The 12,837-nt window shown below is 37.9% G+C and overlaps 1 protein-coding gene across 2 annotated transcripts in view; it reads right to left on the reverse strand.

Annotated features, from left to right (window-relative positions):
• Positions 1 to 12,837, reverse strand: part of MIPEP (mitochondrial intermediate peptidase) — a 199,469-nt gene that overhangs the window by 114,876 nt on the left and 71,756 nt on the right. For both annotated transcript variants that reach the window (XM_050767091.1, XM_050767090.1), the window contains exons 15-16: positions 7,539 to 7,613; positions 4,198 to 4,317 (exon numbers count right to left, since the gene is read on the reverse strand). In XM_050767091.1, the coding sequence (XP_050623048.1) occupies positions 4,198 to 4,317; positions 7,539 to 7,613 (195 nt within the window). The remainder of the gene's footprint in view (positions 1 to 4,197; positions 4,318 to 7,538; positions 7,614 to 12,837) is intronic.

Genomic DNA, 12,837 nt, shown 5'->3' on the forward strand with positions numbered 1-12,837 from the left:
CCTATGAATTCTGTGCTTATAATCCCCTCACTTTTCTTTACAGTCTAATCACATATGTATTTATCTGACAATGTACTGCTTAGTTTTGCATCACTCTGAACTTTATATAAATGCACTGGTTTGATTCATCTGGTATTCATTTATTTCACTTTACCTTATGCTTGTTAGGCTCATCAACTGTAGCCCTCAATTTCCATAGCTGAACAGTATTCCAGCTGTATGAACCAATTGTTTATCCATTTCTCTGATGACAATCACTTGGGTTCTTCCCAGAATCCTCCCCCTCACCTTTTTTTTTTTAACTTTTTACAAACAGTGCTGTTATAAACCCTCCTATTTTTCATGCCTGGTGCAGAAAAGTACACCTGGTAGAGAAAGTACAACATTTTTTTTCCAGGTTATATTAGGAATTGGATGGCTGGGTCCCAGGGTAGTCCACATTCAGATTTCACAGATCTGTTCTGCAAAGTGGTTACACCAACTTGCTCTCCTACCTGCAGCGTGTAAGAGTTCCTGTGACTCCACATCCTCGCCAACATCTGCTACTGTCAATTGTTTTATTTTTGCCAAACAAGCGACAGTAAAATATTGTAGGAGTATTGTAATGTGGTTTTAATGTGCATTCTCTGATTAATATTTAAGTTATTTTATGTCATTTTTTGCATATCCATGTCTTTTGCTCATTCAAAGTAATTTAAAAATATATCTTTTTCCAATGGCCGGGCACGGTGGCTCATACCTGTGATCCTAGCACTTCAGGAAGCTGAAGTGGGCTGATCACTCGAGGTCAGGAGTTCAAGACCAGCCTGGCCAACATGGTGAAACCCTGTCTCTACTAAAAAATTAGCCAGGCATGGTGGCGGGTGCCTGTAATCCCAGATACTCAGGAAGCCGAGGTGAGGGAATCGCTTGAACCCAGGAGGCGAAGGTTGCAGTGAGCTGAGACTGTACCATTGCACTCCAGCCTGGGCAACAGAGCAAGACTCCATCTTTTGCTTTATGTTTAATGGCTTTTCCATTGTACATAGAAGATCCTCAACTTACTTAAGATTTTTTAACTTTAAGATTTTTCAACTCCACAATGGTGTGAAAGCAATATGCATTCAGTAGAAACTGTACTTTGGGCGCCTGACAACCATTTTGTTTTTCACTTTCAGTACAGTATTCAATAAATTACCTGAGATATTCAACACTTTATTATGAAATAGACTTTGTGTTAGATGAGTTTGCCCAACTTAGGCTAATATAAGCATTCTGAGCACATTTAAGGTAGGCTACGCTAAGCTATGACATTCAGCAGTGCAGGGGTATTAAATGTATTTTTGACTTATGATAGTTTCAACTTACAATGGGTTATTGGGACTTAACCGCGTCGTAAGTTGAGAAGCATCTGTATAAAATGTAAGATATTCAGAGTGGGTATAAAAAACACCATCATGGCCAGGCACGGTGGCTCATGCCTGTAATCCTCAGCCTTGGGAGGCCGAGGCAGGTGGATTATCTGAGGTCGGGAGTTCGAGACCAGCCTGGCCAACATGGTGAAACCCTGTCTCTACTACAAATACAAAAATTAGCCAGGTGTGGTGGCACACACCTGCAATCCCAGCTACTCAGGAGGCTGAGGAAGGAGAATTGCTTGAATCCAGGAGGCAGAGGTTGCAGTGAGCCAATATTGCGCCATTGCACTCTAGCCTAGGAGTCAGAGCAAGACTCTATCTCAAAACAACAACAACAACAACAACAACGACAACAACAAAAACACTATCAAAAAGAAAAAATTCTTTTGTATTATCTTCTAAAATTTAAAGCTTTACTTTTCACATCTTGGTCTTTAACTCTATTTTTTTGTGTGCAGCGTGATACAGAGGTGCATTTTTTTCCCATATAGATGATCAATCACTACACCACCATTTAAAAAAACTGTTCCCTCTTCACCCAATGATCTACAGTGTCACTCAACCTATGTTCGAGAGTCTATTAACTTGCTGAGTCTGCCTTCGGGCTCTTGCTCCTGTTCCACTGCTATCTGTGCATTCCCACGCCAGTGTCAGGCTGTCTTCACTCCTGCAGCTTTATCTGAATCCTGAGTGGTCAAGTCCACCAACTTGCTCTTGGGAACGGTAGAGGTTTGATGAATGAATTGACAAACAAATGAAGAAATGCAGAAGTTTCTAAGTAGGAAGAGTAGGCTATTTGTACAAATCTAAACAAACTCTCAGACACTTTTTAAAAAAGGCAAGCCTTAAAATAATGGGTTTTTTTCTCTAAACATAGCTATGCTTCCTTTAAAAACCTCTTAAAACAGTTTACACAAAGAGCAAGCGATGGCTACCGAAAATGAATTGTGGAGCTAATCCCAGGAAAGAGATACATCTTTCTATTTTCTCAAAAGGAATTAGGACAAGGCACATGGACTTAGCATCACTCTTCCTTTCAAATTAAGTGATTTATGGATTGTTGATTCAGAATTTGCTTGCCACTAATACTTCATCTTAGTATGTTAAATGATTACAGAGAAGAAATCTGGATGGTAAGGAAGCTGAGTTTTCTTTAAGAGAGACACAGTGACTTTATTATAAGACCTATGATAAAAAAAAAAAAGGGCAGAGGGCAAGCAACTCAGTCAAATTGAAGTTTTGCAGCTTTGGCAAGCATCCCAGTTTTCCTAATGTTAGTCTTCCTAGGACTTTACTACTTACTGGTCATGAAGCTGAACTCATATCCACAAAGAGTATAAGATGAGAACAAAAACAAGCCCAAAAGCAGGTGAATCAGGCAATGCTCTGTGAACTGGAAAATGCTAGTAAAATCTAGGCAATTGCTATTATTTATTCCATGAATAAATAGTTAAGATTATTCTTATCACTATAAATTTTCACCAATACAGATAATCAAGAGCTCGGCAGTAGAAAGTATTACAACAGTAAATTACATGTAAGATTAAAAACAGTTAGTATGACTGACATTATATACCTGTAGCAGATAATTAAGGTTCTAAGCCAATCGAAAACTAATGACAAGAGGTATTATAAAATACCTTGTTGCTTCACTTGTCTGGTAAATATGATCTTTTCCCATGCATATTTGAGCATTAGGACCTGAAGATTTACTGGACAATTGTAGTTTATTGATTAACTTAACCTCTTAGCACAATGAATTCTGCTATCCAATCTTACAGCAAATAAAACCACTTGACATTTATTCTGCTTTTTATAGTTTACAAAACACTTTCAAGTTAGCTGTCTTCCTGTTAGACCAACTAGGCTAGAAGGACATAAACCTGAACCTACTGGTAGTTTTCAAACCATTTGGTCTGGGGAGATTGCCAGAGAATGAAAGGAACCAGAAAAACACAGAGCTGAGAAGTGGAAAGAGAGAGAAACATTTCTAACAATATTGTGGGAGACCTAAATCCAACTTACTTGAAACACCCCTATACCCCTGCACCTTTCAGTTATAAGACTCAATAAATTCCCTTTTCTGTTTAAGTCCGTGTGAACTGCGTTTCCATCACTTGCACCTGAGAAAGGCCTGGGTGACGTTAAGTCAGTCACGTAACTGCACCGAGAATCACATGTTAACGGCACTAGGAGTCACAGTGTTCAGCTGCTCCTCACAGGAGCCTTTGAGGGATGAAAAATACTAGGATATTATTTAATTCGTAAGGTTATTTTGAGAGCTAAATCAGAGATCTTTTCCCAAAGGAATTAGACAGAGTCTGGTGCCTAGAATCCAATAAATGGTAACATTACTCCTGCTCTCTCTCCTGACAAGGTACTCAAGAAGATAAGATATGTAAAGCATCTATTATAATTCCTGGTACAATGTAAGATACTCAATCCACGTTAATTCTCTTAGCAATGATGATGATTCAGGATTGGTAATCACATTCATCACTATTTTTCACATTATAGAAAAATAACTAAAAAGAAGAATACAGACCAACTCCAATGGCCTTTTTAACCCCCACATTTCCAGAAAGGTAGAAAAACACTGCTGGAGGGCAGAAAATAAGAACATATAAATGGGTAGTTGGAAATATTAAATAAGCCAGGCAATTTCTAGCATTTGCGCCATGTGAAGCCTCAACATAAATGTAGGGATTTCAAGTTCTCCAAAGGGGAAGGTAATTACAAGCTACAGAAGTACTAGCAGAACCACTCAGCACACACAACAGAAGCCAAATGCTGGACTCACAGTATTTGGAACGTATGGTAGGCCATAGAATTTCTCTTGTGTTTCCTTGAGAATGTCTGTGGTTGAATTCCTCAGGGGATGCTTCCCATGGTAGATTTGATCCAGAGCGGCATAAAAGACCTAGATAGATAAAAACATCTACTTAGTTTTGGTCGTCCATCCTCACATCAAGATGTGGTAGACCAAAGATGCTGTAAGTGCACCAGAACAACAGTTACCAATCACAGTTTAAAACAGTCACAAAAATAAACGTATATGGTTTGAAATGTATTTCATACCACATTTAAGACCATGCTAAAGATTAAAAGGAATGCTCTCAACCTTTTCATAAATATTAAAGAATTTTGAACCATACCCATAAGATACTCTTTATGTACAATGTGGCAAATTAAATATGTGACATGGGAATTTTGCCAAAATATATGTAGACAGAAATGTACAAAACCAGTTACAACTTTTGACCCTCTGGATCTAACAAGGTCTGTTTGGTTTCCTCCTGGAATCCTGATATATCTTAAATGAGAGAAATGAAATGGTCAGAATTCTAGTTTTGTGATGAAAGGTAAAAGAAAATTAAATAGGTGTGGTGGGGGTACAGAAAGAAATAGCAATGCAGCATCTGGTGAGTACAGATGTATCGAAGAATTCTGATGCAGCTGTTGGAGAGGTTGGAACTAGACTCCCACACCTGGTGTCAGGAAGTACAAAGGAAGCAGCTGCTGTACAGGGAGGGCTCAGCTAGATGACCAGGGAAAAGGAGCGCTCTCCTCTGAGTGGAGGATATAGGCCATTGAAACACAGTGGGAGAAGAAAGCATTAAAGAGAGTTTGGACATGAAATCTGCTGTTTACAAAGTACTCAAAACTAAATAGTGCAAAGAAATCTAAAATAAACATAAAGCATTTTTCCACGACAACATTTGACTCAAGTATTCTTTTTGAACACTGGCTTGAACATTTGACTTAATGCAGGCAAGTAGAAAATGCTTCATTTTAAAGGACAAATTTTGACATGCAATTATGCTTCTGATATGTATCTTTGTGATTCAGAAACGGGATTTGTAGAGAATGTGCAGCTGTTGACTTGAAAGAAGTGAGGATTAGTTTGGTTAAAAGAAAAAATTTACATGCTCTCTAGCTTCTGGCTGTATCCAGATATAGAATTATGGTTCTAAATTATAAAGTTAAGTTTAAACCTTCCCTAGAAAAATACAGACATTTCCTAAATATAAACATTGCTTTCTTCTAACTGGTAATCTAAATATATAGCTAAATATAGCTCTTTCAATTCTACATTTTATAATGAGTAACAATGCATAAAGATAATCAGAGAGGCCAAAATTACTCAACGTCTTACCTATATTCTAACAGAGTAAATTATCAGGAACTGAAACTCTTACATTCTAAGTTCAACTGAGGTGTTATTTTGCCCCAATGTATAAATAAATCAGAATTCAGAAGTTTCATTTCTTCAATTATGCCTTTTACAAATGATATAAACATGGGGTAACTTTTTTGAATTATAAAAACAGAGCAAAATAAATTAAATGTGAAAACAGACTAAAATAAATTAAATGTGCATTATTTTTATGTTTATTTGCTGATAAACTAAACAATTCCAAAGAGATGAGCCTATCTACCCACCCAGGGAGTCATGCATACCTGGGACCAAGAAACTTATTGAAAGAAAGTAAAAATAAAGAGCCTATTTTTTAAAACAATAATTTTTAAAAATGTACAGTTTTAAAAACACTGTTTATGTCCCCATGGAAAGTTGAAACAATTCACTTCCTTTCTTCCTTTGTCTCCACTGTCCAAGTGTAATATAAAAGCTGAACCCAGGCAGCTCCTCTACCAGGGCTTTGTCTCTCTGTGTCCCTAAGGGGCTATTGTTTTTGGAGGGAGGAGGAGGGAAAGTTGGTTTTCCATTTTAAAAGAAAATTATTAGAACAATTTTTCAAGAAGAAAGCCACAAAACAGACTTTTGAAAGCCAGGCCTTCTACTAAAGATACCAGCAAACAAGACTTTTGCCAGCCAAGTAATGTTAATTTTTAAAAATAATTCAGAAATCCTTTAAAAATTATATTGATATGAATAGATATTGAGTAAGGTAAAGCAAATATAGATTCATGGTTTTGTCTATATAATAGATTTCCTTCATTGAAACATGGATTTCATGTTTCAAGGTACAGAAAAACAGAGCACATTCATTACCTTCTAGGGACTGAATTTTACAAAACCATAAAGCAATTAAATAGTGGTTACTTTGTTAAACAGGTAACTGAATCATCATAAAGTGAATATTGCCTAAGATGAAAGATGGGTGTTTAGGGTATTTACATAACTCTCAAGATCTGAAGAGGAGTGAGAATTCCATAAACAATCTCAGTCATTACAAACATCTACACACACATCTGGTGTCATGCAGACCTGGCATCCAGATGGTTCATGAAAGTTTACTAGTCTTCATCTCGAAACCTGGGAAGTTGGTTTTGAATATTATCTAAAACTAACAGCAATTACTATCTAAACTTCAAACCTAAGAAGACAAAAATTTTAAAAAGATACAGAATGAATAAACATATATATATATATAAAAAATTAAGTTTGAGCCTTAATTTAGCTGGTAAAATGTGTGATTTAATATTAATAAAAAAAAAAAAAAAAAAAAACAAATAAATAATAAAAAAAAAAAAAAAAAATAATAAAAAAAAAAAAAAAAAAAATAAAAAAAAAAAAAATTATAAAAAAAAAAATAAAAAAAAAAATAAAAAAAAAAAAAAAAAAAAAATAATCGAAGTCATGTAATTTTTCTAAGCTTTCATTTTTTCCCAACTGAAAATGGGAAATAGTCTTTTTTTTTTTTTTTTTTTTTTGTGAGACAGAGTCTCGCTCTGTTGCCCAGGCTGGAGTGCAGTGGCAAGATCTCAGCTCACGGCAACCTCCACCTCCCAGGTTCAAGCGATTCTCCTGCTTCAGCCTCCTGAGTAGCTGGGATTACAAGCACGCACCACCACGCCCAGCTAATTTTTGTATTTTTAGTAGAGACAGAGTTTCACTAAACTCCTGACCTCGCAATCCACCCACCTCGGCCTCCCAAAGTGCTGGGATTACAGGTGTGAGCCACCGTGCCTGGTCGGGAAATAATTTTATTCAATGCCTACTTCATAAGGGCAGTGTGAGGACTAAATGAGTCAATTTTGGTCAAGTTCTTTGAACTCAGATGAAAGATGTTTTAGAAGCATAATTATTATAATAAATAGGTATCATTGGCAAGAATTTAAAGTTAGATATGTATCTGGGATAACGACTCCGGAAAGCTTCAGAACCAAGGCACATACCTGAAGTTGCATGTCAGCTGCGGCACAAACCTTTTTAGATTCACAAAGACGAGACACCATATTTTTTGGCAGTGGCTTTGATAAAACAAAAGAATATACATGTGAATAAACTGCCTAATAAGTCACTGCACTATGTACATTATACTTACGAGTCAGGAAATTTAAAAATAACATCAAATGTAAAATGAGTAATAGAATTTCATTATAGTTTTAAAATAATAACTTTAAATATTTTAGTTGGCAAGACAACATGAATAAAGACATTGTTTAATTTCAAAAAGTGGTAATTGTCAAATAAGGGTTTGTACATGAAAATACAGGATTATGTGGAACTAAGACATGGGCGCCGATCTTTAAAAATATATTTAAAAGCTCAAAGGGAATACTTTTTCTGTTCCTTTGCTATCAGTAAGAGCCTGTTCAAATACTCTCTCGGCTTTTAAAGTGCATATAATAACTGACAATAGGACTAAAACATGAAAATGTCAAGAAATAAATGGTAATTCATGGTGTCAGCCAGTGTTAAAGCTAAACTGACATCCTAACAAATAGTCATAATAATGAATTGCAGATTTTTTTCTTTTCCAACCTAAAAGAACTGTAGAGCTTGGACACTTAATGTCCATGTGTGATTTAAGGCTTTCTTTTTGAGATGAATTAGTCCTAACGCCATAACATACAGATCCTCTTAGAAATAAATTAATAATGTAGTTGAACAAGAACTTTGCTCAATCTTACTCTACTTTAAAATAATTAATCCTTATGTTTATTAAATAAAGATATTGATTTACAACCCAATTAAGCTAAAAGCCCCTCTAAAGAGAAGCACATTATATAAAGACCAATGGTAAGTTACTCAGTGGTACGGTCGTACAAATTAACCACCCGTGAACGAGAACGTGGGCTGTCTGCTGGAAGCGGACCCGTGAACGAGAACGTGGGCTGTCTGCTGGAAGTGGAAACTAGCCACTGCTTTGCAGGAGTCTACTCCCAGAGCCTAGACCCGTGCCTGGAGCCAGCAGACACTCACAGAAGATTTGTGAAGGAATGAACTGCTAGCAAATGGCTTCTTAAGTGAAAGATGTAGAATCTGCTGACTGCTCAGATGACAAACCTACAGCCTTTTTCTCTTTCCATTTGGCAGCAAGCGAAGTAAACCAGGCAGAAAAGACAATTTTTTTTTAACGAGCTAAGACACAGATGGGAGTAAGCTATATAGTGTGAATTCCGGTACAGGTCGCAGGCCTGGGGCTTTCTGACACCGGGGCACTCATCTTGTATCAAACAGTATTTCCTCAAACAGGATTTTTAAAAGTCAGGATTTAGTTAAGTCATGTCCGCCAACAGATTGCGTCAAAATGTTCACATTTCTTTAAACTTAACTTTATATCTTTATTTTATGTCGTGGACAGGATTCATGCTACATTTAAAAGATTTTTCATGCTTCACCAAGTTTTAATACTTTTTACAAAAAAAGTGTATGTGGAAGGATGACACTGAAACCACCTTTGCAGAATTGTAAGTAATAAGAGAAGTCTAACATGACCAACTCCACCCTGCTTCTAACCTCTCAGGCTACATTGCCTTGAGCTTATTCTAGTGCGGAGGCCAAGATAACTGTAAGAAAAAATTGGTTTATAGTTAAACTTTGAGGCTAGAAAACCTGACCTTCCTGCTTGTTTGGGGACTGAAGCCACATTCCTAAGGCTGGATTCGAATTATGGTGGGGCCTGGACTTCGTTTGCTACACACTTAAACAATCACGGGCCACTGCTAAGCTTGCTTTTCTCTAAGCTGCTCACTACCAGTCACAAGCTATAAGCCTTGTAACTTCCCAACTACTCCTGTAGATAACATCACTATTGTGGAACCTAAAGGACTGCTCTTTGAGATATTTTTCAGATTTAGCATTTCCACAAACCAAGAGATGCTACCTGGTCCTGAGGCCCAACCCCCAACCAGGAACTGACTCAGCTGTGCAGTTTAGACACTCCTGTGATTTCCATCCACAGCCTATCAACTGTTTCAGTTCCCCAGGTCCCTGCCTGACAAAGTGTCTTTAAAAACTCTAGCCTCCCAGTTCTCAGGGAGGTGGATTTGAGAAATGCCTTCTGTTTTCCACTTAGCTGGCCCTGCTATGATTAAACTGCTTCTTTGTTGCAATATTTGCTGTTCTCAGTGCATTCGCTTTTTGGGCAGTGGGCAAGAAGACCCCATCCAGCTGTGACAGTATTTAACTGTCCTCACTTAACTAACACGCACGAAGACCACGAGCCGTGACAGTATTTCCTCACTTAACTAACACGCACGAAGACCACGAGCCGTGACAGTATTTCCTCATTTAACTAACACGCACGAAGACCACGAGCCGTGACAGTATTTCCTCATTTAACTACCACGCATGAAGACCACGAGCCGTGACAGTATTTCCTCACTTAACACGCGTGACCACAAGCCGTGACAGTATTTCCTCACTTAACACGCGTGAACACCACAAGCCGTGACAGTATTTCCTCACTTAATTAACACGCGTGAACACCACGAGCCGTGACAGTATTTCCTCACTTAACACGCGTGAACACCACAAGCCGTGAAAGTATTTCCTCACTTAATTAACACGCGTGAACACCACGAGCCGTGACAGTATTTCCTCACTTAACTAACACGCGTGAACACCACGAGCCGTGACAGTATTTTCTCACTTAACTAACACGCGTGCACACCACGAGCTGTGACAGTATTTCCTCACTTAACTAACATGCATGAAGACCACGTAAGCAAGCACTGTATTAGGCACAAGGGGCACAAACAGGGGGCAACAGCGGGTGTCTGCCCCCAAAACTTCTCAGCTAGCATTCTCCACGTAAGCGCCAATTCCACAGTTACTAACTGTAATGCGTACCAGGAAAGAAAGGCCTGTAGGACGGTATGTGAGCTGTGGCCTTGAAAGGCTTGATAGACGTAGGAGTGAGATTTGCAAAATGAATAGGTGTTAACTAGACAAAAGAAAGATGGGTGGGAAGGGGAAAGAAGCATTTCAGGCAGAAGAAACAGCACATGCAAAGGGTGGGAAAGAACAGGGCTGTTGGCAGAAGGTAGAAGCCAGCAGAGGACGGAAAGGAGGTCCCCACTGGAGAAGCCGGGAAGGTGAGCCACGCCGGGTCCCATCTCCACCCTGAGAAATAAAAAAAAGAATTAACTGACTGAACAGACCCCCCGTTGGCCAAAGGGACCCCAGAGAAACCCTGGAAACCGAGTTCTAGACCATGACGGGACGGGCAGTTGGCCGTGCCTCACTCTCCCCTCCCTCGCTCACTGTCATCAGGCTTTCTTCCCTACCAGCGAACCAGACACTGCCTCGAAAAATATATATATATACACGTATTTAGAAAAAAACAAAAAACGCTACCACTGGAGAAAACCGAGTGAAAGGGACATACGACCTGTCTGCATTTTTGTTTCTGCAACTTCTGTGAATCTATAACTATTTCAAAATAAAAAGTTAAGTACTCCAATTATATATTCAGTGTCTACTATATATTGTAATACAAAGAACATTCACTTGTAAAGAGACACGTAAGTAGAGAATAAGTACAATCCTAGTAGAATAGTTCAGAGGACAGAATCATTAACTCATCAAGTCACAAATAAAAAATACACTGTGTGCTGTACACAGAAAAGTAAACGTTCTTTTTTAAAAACAGTTTGATTGTTTGTTAGTCAACTGGAATAAATGTATTAATTGAAATGAAGTTATATGCTTATTCTCTTAGAAAATACTTGCTTTTCAAAAAATAACACATTTGAAAAAATAAATACCATACAAACTGATTTTCTTTTGAAGTTATATGTAAAGTTATTTTTAAAAAATAAACAACGTCTCAAAATTAAAATTGAAACTTAAAAATGCTTCCTGGTCAAGATTTTCTTCTGTAAATATTGCTTTGCCAGTCGCGGCCATGATAACCAATACTGAATTACAGTGTTCCCTGGTATACATGGGGGAACTGGTTCCGGGACCCCCTAAGGATACCAAGATCTGTAGATGCGCAAGTCCCTGCTGTGAAATGATATGGTATTTGCATACAACCTATGCACATCCTCCTGTATCCTTGAAATCACCTCGTGTGTGTCAATAGTTGTTATAGTGTATGTTTTAGAAAATAATGACAAGAAAAAAAGTCTGTACATGTTTAGTAAAGACACAACCATCCATTTTTCTTCCCCAATATATATACATATAAATACACATGTATGTATATCTATAAATATATATAAAATATACCTATCTCTCTCAGAAGCAGGGTCTCACTGTGTTGCCCAGGCTGGAGCACAGTGGCACAATCATAACTCACTGCATCCTTGAACTCCTGGGCTCAAAAGTTCTCCCACCTCAGCCAAGATCTCAAGGAGCTAAGACTATAGGCAAGAGCCACTGTGTCCAGCCCCCAAATCATTTCGATCTGCTATTGGTTGAATCCACAGATGCGGAACCCACAGATACAGAAAGTCGACTGTAACTCAATTTTGCTGTAATTCCAAAAGCAATTAAGTCTACAGAGCAGCACAGATGTTTAATATGATTGTCTCCTAAACACAAGAGTCTCACATCTGCTACATTAAAGAAACAGAATTAATGTATCTATGCTGACAGGTAATGAGCAACTATGTATAAATGAAAATGCATTTAGAACACCTAAGCCTTGAATATTATAATTATGTTCATTATATTGAATGGGAAAATTTACCAAACTCTGAGGCATTAGAAGTAACGTTCACCATATTATCAGCTGCATGTTTTACCAGATACTATTTCAATTTCCATAATTTCCAAGGCAGAAAATACTCCCTTCCACCGACCTGTAAATCTCCTATCTTAACACTGACATGTAATTTCTCAGTTCTTCTGAGGATATGGACACGACTATACTTATTAAAAATTAAAAAGAATCCGACCAGCATATTAAGAATGCTATAAATCAAGAATGTTTATATTAGCTAATTATGGTAAAGAACAACTATGCAAGAAACGTCAGGACTGGAGAGCTCTTTTGGCCTTTCAGGCTGTTTCCAGCATTCTAACTCCTGACCACTGAAACAGCCACTTCACAACATCCAATTAATCCAGAAATACCACTCATTCCATGAACTTAACCATCACAGTAGAACGGAGAGCGGGACCTGCCTTAACACCAAAATCTGCCTGCATTTCAAACTCCCATGATTGCGCTTCACTGTAGCACAGGAAGGAGCATCAGATACAACTGAGTTTGAATCCCAACTGTACTACTTACCAGCT

Source organism: Macaca thibetana, chromosome 17, assembly GCF_024542745.1.
Source record: "Macaca thibetana thibetana isolate TM-01 chromosome 17, ASM2454274v1, whole genome shotgun sequence".
Classification (NCBI taxonomy): Eukaryota; Metazoa; Chordata; class Mammalia; order Primates; family Cercopithecidae; genus Macaca; species Macaca thibetana.